Genomic DNA, 13,827 nt, shown 5'->3' with positions numbered 1-13,827 from the left:
TATACTATACTTATTATATAAACAGCATTACCATCCGCCCTCAAAGCCTAGTTTCTTAACATTATTTCAATTAGTTAACTTATCTTATCCATTGTTAATCATATATATTCCCTTTTAACTTCCATCGTATTTGAAGAGGACCTTGACATCTAACAGGTTGTGGACTGTCCACAATGTGTCTGCAGGTGGCTGGTAAAGCCTATATGGGCACAAAATATTCTGCCACATATCAGGCAGACGTGTGTGGGCACCATTGTTGCAGCATTTGCAGCTCTGGCTTTGCGGAGTGCTCGCTTCTCTTGTGCTATGGTTGTTCTGCTGTCCTCAGATGTCTGGCAGCCTTGGTGGATCAGCGTGCGCCATGTTGATTGATCTTGTGCCAGGTTTTTCCCAGGAGGTGGTGTCAATATCCAGGGACTTGAAGAAGGCTTTCAACGTGTCTTTGTATTGCTTCCTTTGTCCCCCGTACAATCGCTTTCCTTGAGACAGCTCACCATAGAGGAGCTGTTTGGGGATGCGATAGTCTGGCATCCTTACAACATGGCCTGCCCATTGTGTCTTGGCTTTCATCAGCAGGGCGTGAACTGATGGCAGGCCTGCTCTGAAGAGGACTTCTGTGTTTGGCACAGATCCTCAGAAATCTACGGAGGCAGGTCATATGGCAGTGGTTCAATTGTCTAGCATGCCTCCTGTATACCGTCCATGTCTCATCAGGGTAGTTAGCACTACTGCTCAATAGACTTTGAGCTTTATAGCAAGGCTTATTCCACGGTGATCCCACACGTTGGTTGGTCCCACTCTCTGGTCTATGTATTTAACAAACAACAATTACATATCAGTCTTATACATACTATAGTTATTAAAAAACTAGAATTTGTTCAAAAATAATTCCATGTATCAGTGATAGGCAACACGTAGCTCATCAGAAATGGCTAAAGTCTCCTCACTGTGGGTAATGTAGAGCAAAGTGAGCACTACAAAGTAATTTTACATTTGGAGGGTCAGGTTGCCTAATCCTGGCAATCTTAAACATTAATTTTTCATAAATGTCTTCTAGCAGTTGATATAATAAATCCTTGATTAAAAATGGGATTCTCGAGTAAAATGTAATTGTGCATTTTCCCCTCAGACAATACTGGAAAATGTGTCAGGATTATGTTCTGAATTGTTCTGTATTAAGAGTGATAGAAGCCATCAAAACGGAGATGGAAGACAATATGAGACAAATTGAGCTCCCAGTTTCCACAACCAAAAAAATGTACTGAACACAAAATAAGCCTTCTTATCTGGCTATTTTATGCAAATAGGGAGAACACTTGGATAGCTTGAACTAAGTAATTAACATTACAATCTTAATTATATCCATACGCATAACTTTAATTTCCACTTGAAATCATGAGAGCTTTGTTACTTTGCTAGTAACAATGAAACTCTTTCTTTTAAACTAGTTTTCTTTTAATGGCAAGGTACACTCCTATACTACTTCCCTGAAAATAAACTTTATATCTGAGAATGAACATATTATACTAATAGTAAAGGAGTGTTTAAATACACAAAATAATCCACTTTTGAAAAGAGATTGCAGACTTAATCGTACTGAGGTAGGAATATATTCAGATTAATTCCATCTAATTATAATACACATACATGATTTTTCCTGTTTTGGACTATTCATGACATTGATGGGTCTCGAAACTACTGATTGTTGTCATATTGGCAACTACTGTACCTCATCTTTGCCCTTTGTACTAATTTATACTATAACTTCATAAAGACTTAGGAAAAAAATTGGAACCTTGATCTTATATATATGCTGACAGCAGCAAGTCTACCGTATGCACAAAAATGGAAGGACATTTCGATTCCCACCATGGACGAATGGCTACAGAAGTTGATGGAACCAGCAGAGATGGATAAATTGACTGTTCTGATTAAAGAAAATAAGTACTTTTGTCGCTACATGGAGACTGCTTCTGGACTTTGTGCTTGAGGTGGAAAAAAAATGAAACCTTGATTTGGGGTTTTACTGATTAGATTGATTTGTTGTTATAGAAATAGCTAGTTTATATTATTATGGGAAAGTAAAAAGATGAGGTTCAGTGTTAATGCTTTATTGTACTGCAACAGAGAGCCGGAAGTCAGCACTTTTTTTTCTTTTCTTGCCCCTCTCCTCAATTTTCTTTTCCTCCCCACTGTGTCTTATTTGCTTTCATATTTTTGTATTTTATTCTATAATCTAATAAAACATGTTTAAAAAATAGATACCGTAACTTCATGAGAATCCCAGATGATTTGTATTCCATGAATTTAGTACAGCATGCTGTAGTTGAAAATGCTATAAAAATCATCTTAGCAATATCATCAGATGTGTCAGACGAACCTTTTCCTTCCCATTCATTTTTTTATATTACTTGAGTAGCCTGTGCAAGCAAAGTTGCTGATTTGTTCTATCTCTCAGTTCAGAGCTTTGCTTTGGCTATTACTCAGGATTGAATTTCAAATCCCCAAAGCTTTTCTAATGAAAAATTTCTAAATTCTGATTTAATCAAGGAAATTGAAATACTGCCTAAGGCATAATGATGGGGGGGGGGTTTGTGTTGCTTTGAATTTCATTACCCTCAACTTCAACTCTTTTCATTTCAGTTATTGATGGCAGGCATGGCTACTGGAAACATTTCTAATTTTGCACACTTGTGCGTCTCCATGTATCAAAAGTGATAATCTAGAGCAGTGTATTTATTCAATGATCTTCTGCCTGAGAAAAGTGGGTAAGAGCTACATTATCACCATTTTAAATGCCAGTAGAGCTCGTCTTTATAAATACAAAGAATTCAGGACATTGATATGTCTGTGAACCTTCATTTTAGTCAAGGGAAAACTGCTTATTGGTCCAATTACTTCACTATTTCTGCCTCATATTATGTATATAGATAGATCTCAGGGATTTCAGATCAAGATCTACCAGGAATTATTAGGCTTATCTCTGGGGCTTTGGGCATCCCAATTCACATGTTCCAGTGTATAGACTTCAATTCCCAGGACTCTTATCAATAGCACGCTAACCGTACAATTCTGGGATTTGAAGTCCATACATCTGGAAAAGAATACAATGAAGATTTATAGCTTTTGAAGAATATCCCCTAGCCAAGAACTATGTTATATTTAATTTGCAGATTACAGCATCTGAAGAAAGTTTGCTACCACTGCTTCAAGGAGAGTTGAAGCATCCTATTTTGCAGAGGCTTAAAAGTAAAATTTTTTGAACATTTCCTCTTGGAACCAAAACTTTTTAGACATAGTTAAAACTACGGAATAAGTAGTAATGGTAGCCAATTTGGATGGTTTGAAAAGGAGACTAGATAGGATCATTGTCACACAAGCAGTGGACGTTAACTTGATTCAATTTTATGAATTCTTGATCAAAGGGTATATGTGTTAAATACTTGTTTTCTGTTTTTTATTTTTATTTTTTAAGACAAACATATAATAAATACATCAGTCCTTCCGTGTCTCATCTCGGTGTTTCTTCAGTGACTTCTTTTTGTTATTCCTCCTCTTCTTATTTCTTCCTTAATAGATCCCATTTCTCTATTTCAATATTTTTCCCAAAATACATATATTTAATGTAACTTTCTCCTGTTTGCTTATCAAATTCTAAATCCTTTTTAATGGGAAGTGAAAGGTTTTTGTTACCCAGTCGAGTTTTGTGAACTTGTCAAATAGGTTCAGGTAACTATTGTGTGACAGAAAATGCTGGCACAATCCAGCAATGTTCTGAAGTATTTGTTGGTATGAGAAATAAAACAGTGATAATGATGATTAAAAACAAAATCTTAAAATATGCATCATTGTTTATTCGATATCTTAACAGATTTGCAGACTTGACACCTCAATATTATATTTCTTTTGGCTTTTGGAATTATATTGCATTTTACTCTCTTTGCCATATTGTGATCTGCTCAGTCACTTTGGGTTGTACAACACCCAAATCAAATAAATTCAGTTAATATTATTTCAGTAATTTGCCTGCTAGTGAAAATAAGATTATTCTGCATAAATTTACCATTTCAGAAACAAAAAACAGCAAATGAAAACAGAAAGTATGATGAAGAATTTGAAGCCCCAACTGAATGATCCATTATTTAATAAGTTTCATACTGCAAACTCTATTAGATCATGGGTATCAAAACGCGCGAACTCAAGTTGTCGTCATGTGACTTTTTCCCCTTCGCTAAACCGGGGATGGCCATGGCCAACACGTAACGCATCCAGCCTTCAGGTCGCGAGTTTGACACCCCTGGTATAGATAGTTCTTATTTACAGTTAATTGGGACCAAAAATTCCATCATTAAATGATACAGTTGTCAAATAATCCATGAGACAATGCTTAGTGACAACAGTTCCAGCAGTCCCAGTTGCCACCATAAAACAAGAACCTCATGACTATGACTTGCAATTTCCTGCCAAGTTCCTCATTAGCAGAAGCTAGCAGAGGTTGCAAATCACGATCATGGAACACCATGACAGCTCTAAGGACTAGGACCTGTTGAAACTAACACTCATTCAGCGTAGTTCTACGTTTGAACATTCTGTAAAAGAGTGGTCCTTAAACATGTATGTTTCTTTTCTATACATTAGGTATGATGACAGACCAAGTTGTTTTTACAACTTGACACATGAGATTGCTGAATATCATAACTGAACAAATGAAATATATTCAGCACATAAAAGTAAGAAAAATATGCAGCAAATAAATATTGACAATTATTTAAAAATCCCGATTACACAATTTTAAATGACCAACTCAAGAGAATACAAAGTTGTTGCAAAAATATACCTGACATTTTACAATATGAAGGAAACCTTGAAAGAATGCAAATTAGTTTTTTTTTAAATGTCCATTTATGACTCAAATGGCAACATCTTACAGGATGACTTCATCCTTCAATACAGTTTGCATACAAAATGGTCTAGACAGAAAGGTATTCTTTGAACTTCTCCATGACGGCACTCATTCTGTCAGCAGGGATTACCATCACTGTTCGTAAAGGCTTCATAGGTGTATCTTCAAAAGACCATCTGCCTCCCAAACATGAGTCACTCTCTTCTTCTACTGAATAACTGAATTTCAGCACCGATTGCTATTAAAAAACAACAACATTGATTTAGATTATTTCTCAAGTGGAGAAAATAGTATATAATTAGAGAATACAAAATTAAACACCAAGCAAGACATTTAATGAAAACCAGCTATAACTGAAATTCCTGATCAGAAGATTTGGAACTGCCTCCCTCTAAATCAGGATATAAGTCATGGCAGAGGAAACAACGTAAATTACCATTCCTCTGTCAGCCAAGCATAAGGTTAAACAGTTGTTTCAGATTTGAAACAGTGGAGAATCCAGCTCTAGAGACCAGTTCCAAAACTTTTCTATTCAAGGCAGATGCTTCCTAGCTAGATCTCTAGTAGTAATCCACAGAATAAGGATACAGGAGCTGAGGGTAAGCTATCAAATCATGCATGGGTTTATCACTATGGCAGTTATACATTCCAAGCAATTTATTGTCTATTTTCAATAGTAATTTCACACTAGAAATAAAAAGCTTAAACCACAAAACTGCAACACTGCCTAAAGATGCTGGGAATTGGGAAGTATATAAATGCAATAAGTAAATGTGTGAATCAAAATGCACTTGGGAAATTGAACTAAATAATAATTTCACCTCATAGAAAAATTCTTCTTCAGCATTTGAAAACATTAGCTCCACTTTCTGGTGTGTACCACTTCCTCTTTTTTTAGCATTCTTCTTATTAGTGTAAGTCTTGCTAATGAGAAGGTAGAAGTAGCATTTGCCACAAGGTTTGTTTGTACGCTGAGCCTCCACGATTTCTTTCCTAGAAGTAAATGTGTTAATTACATCAAAGATCAACGACAAAGCACTTCTATTATATCGAGCCCTCATCCTACAAACTGTAACTACTACAGTAACATTTTAATGTTTAGAAGAAAATGCAATTGTTTTAATGCATTCTCCAGTTACTGTACAGCTCTGAAAACTACATAATTCAATTTGCCTGCAATATATTGCTAAATATTTATGTCCCTTACAAACAATATTTTCTCAATTAAGTAAAATAATCTATCTTCACAGTAAGTTTAAATTAAAGGCCATATTAGACAACAATATTAAAATGCTGGGCTTCATTTCTCTGGCTCTTACATGTATTTTCTCTTTTTCCCCTCCTATTCTAGATATTTCCATTTAAATAAGGTTTCAGAGGTCATCCAAGGATAAAAATTACAGTTCAAAAATGATTTGGGAGAAGCACTTACTGCAGTTGCTGGTGCATAGGCAAAGCAATCTGGGGAGGAACATTAATGAATCTTTCACTTAGTAGGAAGCCCACAGGCTTAGTGGTGTCACTTATAAGCTTATCCAGCTGCTCAACCACATTCTGCTCACAGTTCTTTTCACACTGACTTAAGACCAGTTCTTTAATTTGCTCAGCACATTCAGTACCCTAGGAATCAAAAGACAGATCTTTTTTTGTGGTACAAAATAATTAAGCAAACTACTGGGCTTTTTTTTTAGACATAGGAAAATCACAGCTTTTAATAATTCCAAAGAATTTCTTTTCAAAATATCCATTCAATTCTCCCAACAGAAATGCTTAAACGTTTTGTGTCATTCACCCGTGAAGCCTCGAGACCCCTTCCTAGAAAAATCTATTAAAATAAAATACATATATAGACTGTACTACAAAGGAAACCGAATATACTCAGTTATCAAAATATTAAAAAATATTGTATATGCAATATAGTAGTATATGTGAAAACAAAATTGAATGTTTTCTCCATCCTAATTCATAGACTCCCCGCTCCCCGAAATCTATTCATGGATTCAGAGAGACTTACTGTCCATTCTAGCTCACAGTCACAAAGCAGCTATATGAATTAAAATCCTAATAAAAATATGAAACGTTTCCAACCTAGATTAATTCAACAAAAGTAACAAACCAATGCCTAACTTCTATCTTAAATGAAAATATGCCTGAAATAAAAATAACCTCATTATTTGAAAATTCCAGTGAAAAACATAACAATTTAGCATTATTAACCAGTTGCTTGTTGAGATCTTCTGCTGCTACAAATGAGAATAACTATTTCAAATCTCAAGGGCTAATATTATTACAGTAATAGACAACACATGAAGTCATGCTTTTTATTATTTTCTAGAGCACCAGGTATCTCAAAAGGAGACTATTGACATAATGTAAGCACAGTTATAGGAAGACATGAAGATGGCTGGTGTGTTATGCTTGATAAGTAAAGGCAATCTAAAGACTTATATCTCATTTTTCTGATTAACTGAAAGAAGCTGTGTCTTCATAAATTTTGGGTGCAGTGGTTCTAGTTACAGTAATCCTTGCTTACTAACCACTTGTTCAGCCACCAAAGTTATAATGCTGCTTTAAAAAAATCATTTTATGCTTATTTTATGACCATTTAAAGACTTTGCAGCATTCCTCAGTCGAATAATCTCCATTACGGTCAGTAAGCCTTGTCCTGTGCCTGACCTATAGTTCCCTCCTCCCTTGCGAAGCTCAGAGTGGAGAGAAAGGGATTACACGAGAGTAAGATGTTTGCTCTTCTACACAGTGAAAACAATTATTTTGCCAGCAACATGATTGCAATGGGGGGGGGGGAGAGATTAGGTTAAGAACAGATTGGCTACAAAAGCTGCTTGTCTCCCCCCACCCCCAAGATATTGGAGAAAGGAATTTCAAGAGAGTGGACTGTAGTGCACCCACAGCTCCCAGACATGATCTGCCACTGCAGTCTGATTGCTTTCAATGTTTACAAAGCAGTAAGCAGGCACTCAAAGTTTCTAAAAGAAGGGGAAACAATTAGGAGGCAAACACAAACTGAAAGTGTGAAACTAAGTAGCTTCTCTCTTTCCAGCTAGAAAGCACAATCCCAGTCACAGTGACCACTTTGCTTAACAGATCCCAAATACAGTTACTAAACAAGGACTAGCTGTATAACAACTGTTAAAACATTCCAATATTTCATTGCCAAATTAAGCTAATATTGATTTTTATATGCTCATGATCACTGACCTTCCTTTCTGTTAAATTTAAGAGGCTTATAAAGCCAAAAACCTCATCATTATCTTCGTCATCACTTTCCCCTGTGACTTCGGTTTGCTATGAAAAGAAAATAAACAATTAAATATAGCTGTTCAATATTTTAAAGAATTTTTCCCAACATGGCCCTCCTAACTGGACATGCTTCAACTCTCTGAATTTCCTTCCATGTGGACAATAGAATTTGTAATCCAACAAATTAAAAAATAACCAAGCTTGAAAAGGCTAGCTCTATTTACTGTATTTTTCGGAGTATAAGACGCACCGGAGTATAAGACACACCTACCTTTTTGGGTGAGGAAAAGAAGAAAAAGAAATGTCCCTCTACCTCTGTGCAATTTTGCCTCCTTGCAGCAAACAGCCTGTTTCACTTTCATTTTCATTTTCAGCATACCTTGATTAGCACAAGGGAAAAAAAAATCTGCTCCAGCAATTTACCTCTTTGCAGCAAGCAGCAGACCCCTGCGCAAAACAGCTGAGAGCAAATCAGCTGAGAGTCGGGTGGCCGATCCAATCAATTAGGCTGTGCTGAAGCTGAAAGGAGCTGTTTTTTCTTGTTATTTGCTTGCAAGGATGTGACTGCTGCGAGGCAGAGGCCAAAGAGTGGGGCCCAGTGGGTGGGCAGGGCTACTTTCGGTGTATAAGATACACCTAAATTTTCACCCCCTTTTAGGGGGGGAAAAGATGCATCTTATACTCCAAAAAATACGGTAAGTTAAAATATACAGGCTGATTTTTCAGAGTAATGTAACATAAAAAGATTAATACAGTGTGAAGAGTTATATTCAGTAGAAAAAAGAAGAATGTTTCTTTGGAAGAGGCAGCATTAAAGTATTTAGTTTCTCAATACCAGCTTTACTATCTGCATTATAGGACCCAGGATAAATCAATTCAAAGTACCATATCTGTGAAGTCCATCTTAATTCTTAAGGAGAGTCAGGCAACTTATCCAAATTAAAACCTTAGAATATTAACTACATTGGCGAACGCCTGGGAATCTGTGACTAACCACAGAATTGGAGCAAAAAGAAGAAGAAGATGTATTTATATTGTAATGTGCTCGGAACTTTGGGAGCAGTGGAGCACATACATTCTTGTTATTAAATAAACAAGATTATTCAGAAACATGCTTATTAAGCACAGTAGAAATACAAAACACATGGATTTGGGTTGTATCATTTCCATAAGAGCATTATCTGCAAATATAACCTTCTAGTTGGTTAATCATTTGGTTGCCATTGTGATTTTTCTGCATCTCTTCAATTCCACAATACATTCTCATGTTTATGATGACCAATATTACACATTGCACAGTATTCCAACTCTGGTTATATATTTTATGATTGTACTGAATTGGCAGTTTTATTTTCAATTCCCTTGAAACTTTTTTTCTTTAACGATAACTACCTGCAATTGTAATGACAGTTGACAGAACTCAAATATATGCTTTCTAAGCAATCATTATCAGCTCAAATCCCACAAACATGTTTGTACCATCTCGGTTTTTCAAGCAACTTTTTACTTGCTTATATACTGATCAATATTTAGAACTACAATATTGCAGGAAATGGCACTTTCCTCAATTTGCTGAATTACATAATGAATTATGTACAAGGTGAACTTGAACAATTCTATCTAGTCTTTGAAATACTGTTATCAATTATGGGCAGTGTCATTTTTTTCAGTAGTAACAGTGAATTTACACAACATCAAAATTGTAACCTATTTGCTCTATGAGTCTATCTAGCAGATAACTGGCACCCTATGCAAAATGATACTGCTCTGCCTAAAATGTTTCTAGAACAGTGGTCTTCAAATTTGACAAATTTAAGACTTGTGGACTTCAACTCCCAGAATTCCTAAGCCAGCCATAAGGAATTCTGGGAGTTGAAGTCTCTACAAGTGTTAAAGTTGCAAGTTTGGAGACCTCTGGTCTAGAAGCACAAGGAAATTGTTGGGACTATCTTGCTGACCATTAATATTCCAGTAATTCTGTGGGTAATTCAAGTTAATTATGATTATATTGTAGAAATAGCACATAAGAAGAGAAGTTATGAAGTTAAATGGACCTAGAAACATGAGCATTGTGGAGATGAACCTTCAGCAATGTATGGTTGTCTGAATAAAATTACTCACAGATAAATACATGATATATGAGCCACAACAATGGGAGGGCAAGACTAAAATCTTATTATAGCCTCCAAAAATATTATGTAAATTAAGAAAATATGAGAAGACACTATACCTTGATAATACTTCCAATGTGATTTTGTTGTATCAATATATCAGTCAGATCACCTGTATTAATAGGAGCCTTTAGAAATAGCTGAGAGAAAAGAGATTTTTAGTTAATATAATATAATCTATATGTGAAATCAGATTTGACAGATAAAGCCACTTTAGCACTGGGCAGGTAGAGCTATAGCATTCATTTCTAGCAATTAAGGCAGTATTCAAATGAACGTATAACTTTCTGCATAATGTACTTATGATTTAATCTTATAATATCTAACCATTCTGTACTCATTTTCTTTATTGAGATTTAATATTCCAAGCCACCTTGGTAAATTAACGTGTCCCACAGCTATGCACTTTTTAAATCAAATTGGAATTAATAATTGTAAACTTAGTATTCCTTTCCCTCCCAATAAGTTGCCACAGAAATAACAAAATAGTATTGCCTTGTGGTTAAAAATAGCAACAGCACTTAAGACTTATATACTGCTCCATAGTGCTTTACACCACCCTCTGAGCGGTTTACAGTGTCGGTATTTTGCCCTCACAATCTGGGTCCTCATTTTACCGACCTCAACAGGATGGAAGGCTGAGTCAACCTCAAGCCCTATCAGGGTCGTACTCCTGGCTGTAGGCAGAGTAAGCCTACAATGCTGCATTCTAACCACTGCACTACAAGGGCTCCTATTTTTTTTTTAATTTGATTTATATGCCGCCCTTCTCCGGAGACTCAGGGCGGCTTACAATGCGGCTCCTATGTCCTCAGATTGTGACAAACAAAATCTCATTTGTCCACAATGATTTGAGAAGAGTTAAAGAATCATTATTTAGTTAAGAATCATTATTTTAAAACACAAAAACTAAAATCCAAGGTTACAAGAAAAACATACATACTTGTTGTAGCAACTTTTTTATTCCATTTTTATCACTATCAGTTATTGTATGTGCTTCAAATTCAATGTTTACTTCCTATGAACCAAGAGAAATAATACATATTAGTATTCATCTAACTTTATCCATTTTTAAAATCTAGCCATATAAACTTTTGTGACAGATATATGCTTCCTCATGCACATCTGCTAATTTGTGCCTAGGATATTAATTCCCAAATTCTTTGTCTCAGCTGAAAATAAAATCACTTTAAATCTCTTTTATCTCTTGGACTGACTTTAAATGGAACCACCATAAATGAAACCGCATTGCCCAATCCCACACAAGCTGCTCCATGCTTCTGACAATCTACCCTAGTGGCTGATGGGAGATGTAGTCAAATGCATTTAGAAGGAATCAAAATAGAGAAAGGCTCTTCTAGGTTTTGGTGTCAAATATAGCAAGGAAATGCACTTTGTTTACATTTCCAAGCCTCCCATTTTGGTTGTTATCATTCACATGGTTGGAGAATGAAACCCAGAAGAAAAGGAAACTTCAGAGAGTAGAAACAGGCATCAAGAAGTCAATCAAACAGAATAGAGCTAGAAGGGACCTTGGAGGTCTTCTAGTCCAACCCCCTACTCAAGTAGGAGACACTATACCATTTCAGACAAGTGATTGTCCAGTCTCTTCTTAAAAACCTCCAGTGATGAAGCATCCACAACTTCTGAAGGCAAGCTGTTCCACTGGTTAATTGTTCTTACTTTTAGGAAGTTTCACTTTAATTCCAGGTTGCTTCTCTCCTTCATTAGTTTACATCCATAGTTTCTTGTCTTGCCGTCTGGTGCTTTGGAAAATAAGTTGATGCCCTCTTCTTTGAGGCAGCCCCTCAAATATTGGAACACTAGTATCATGTCACCCCTAGTACTTCTTTTCTCTAGACCAGCCAAACCCAAATCCTCCAACCATTCTTCAAATGTTTTTGTCTCCAGTCCTTTAATCAGTTGCTCTTCTCTGCACTTTCCACAGTCTCAACATCTTTTTTGTAATATGGTGACCAACACTGGATGCAGTGTCCCGGTGTGGCCTTACTAAGGCATTATAAAGGGGTACTAATATTTCACATGATTTTGAGTCTATGCTTCTGTTTATACAACCCAGGATTGTATTAGCTTTTTGGGTCGCTGCCACACACTGCTGGCTCATTTTAACTGATTGTCCACAAGAAGTTGTCACAAATTCACTACAAATAGTCCTCAATTTACAACAGTTCACTTAGTGACAACTGCACTGAAAAAAATGACTTATGACCATTTTTCACACTTATGACCATTGCAGCATCCCCATGTCACATGATTTACATTCGGATGCTTGAATACTGACTCACATTTATGAGTTTGTAGTATATTGTGGGAAGCCCCCCTCCTAGAAGAATGAAATATTTAGAGGAATATTAAAAAGGCAGGATATTATATTTCCCTAAATGAGAAACAGAGAAACATTTTTTTTTGAAGAAAGAAAACAGACTCAGTCTAACCCCCACTCCACCAGCCAATATTTTGTGCCCATTAAGAAAGATTGACCAGCCTTTCTACAAAACAAAAGACCTTCAGCTTCAGGTTGATGGGATTAAGAACAGGACATGATCCTTCAGGACATAATAGGATTGACCCACTACCATTTAGCAGAAGACACAGAGCTCACTACATTGCACAATCTCCTAAAGGCATTTTGGACATTGCATGACCCCTCCAGAGCAGTCCAAATTTCACCTGGGAGCTCAGATAAACAATAAATAAAGTAAACCAAATTAGCTCAACCACCTAGGACAGTGATGGCTAACCTTTTCCAGACTGAGTGCCCAAAGTGCACACACACCCGAACCCCCAAAATGCAATGCGTGCATGGCCCCTGCGCATGCATCCTGCTCCCCGTGCGCAGCCCCCCACATGCACCCCGCCCCCCACGCATGTGTCCCGCCATGCTTGCACACATGGGCCACCCACATGCTCTCCACCCCCACATGCATGAGTGGCCCCCCATGTGTACCCCACCCCCATGCATGCGCAGCAGAGACCCGAAGACCAGCTGGCTGGAAGGAGGCGCACGTGCATGCGCGGTGGAGCTAAGCTGATGCAACAGCTCGCGTGCCCAGAGAGGGCGCTGCGTGCCACCTCTGGCACGCATGCCATAGGTTTGCCATCACGTTCCTAGAATTTGCATTTCATTTCTTTTGCCTATAGAGCCAGCTATGACCCCTATATAACCCCTACATGACACCCTAGGAATCTGGCAACAGCCAATAGAATACATGTTCTTGCACAGGAAGCTCAAGGGCAAAGCCCAAGAGAAGGTATAATTACGCCCCACTCTCAACTCCATGTGGTCAGCTGTCCAGAACCATCCATGTGGTCTGCTTCATCCTTAAACTTTCTTTCCAGTCAGCCTCCATGTTTCCAGTGTCTTTGTCCCAGCTTGGAACTGAACCAGATGGGGGTGTGTGTGTGTGTGTGTGATGTGATCACCTTCTGACAAGCAAAGTCAATGGGGGAAACCAGATTCACGTAACAACC

At 37.1% G+C, this 13,827-nt stretch overlaps 1 protein-coding gene across 1 annotated transcript in view; it reads right to left on the bottom strand.

The window, feature by feature from the left end:
* Positions 1–3,833: 3,833 nt before the first annotated feature.
* The window catches only part of BCCIP (BRCA2 and CDKN1A interacting protein), a 10,735-nt gene continuing 741 nt past the window's right edge, over positions 3,834–13,827 (bottom strand). Inside the window, exons 2-7 of the mRNA XM_034436435.3 lie at positions 11,279–11,353; positions 10,395–10,475; positions 8,123–8,209; positions 6,336–6,523; positions 5,725–5,896; positions 3,834–5,141 (exon numbers count right to left, since the gene is read on the bottom strand). Coding sequence (XP_034292326.2) covers positions 4,971–5,141; positions 5,725–5,896; positions 6,336–6,523; positions 8,123–8,209; positions 10,395–10,475; positions 11,279–11,353 — 774 coding nt within the window. The 3' untranslated portion in view covers positions 3,834–4,970. The remainder of the gene's footprint in view (positions 5,142–5,724; positions 5,897–6,335; positions 6,524–8,122; positions 8,210–10,394; positions 10,476–11,278; positions 11,354–13,827) is intronic.

This window comes from Pantherophis guttatus, chromosome 6 (genome assembly GCF_059756535.1).
Source record: "Pantherophis guttatus breed Tessera chromosome 6, ASM5975653v1, whole genome shotgun sequence".
NCBI classification, from domain to species: Eukaryota; Metazoa; Chordata; class Lepidosauria; order Squamata; family Colubridae; genus Pantherophis; species Pantherophis guttatus.
This window is presented reverse-complemented; position numbering and strand designations above follow the sequence as displayed.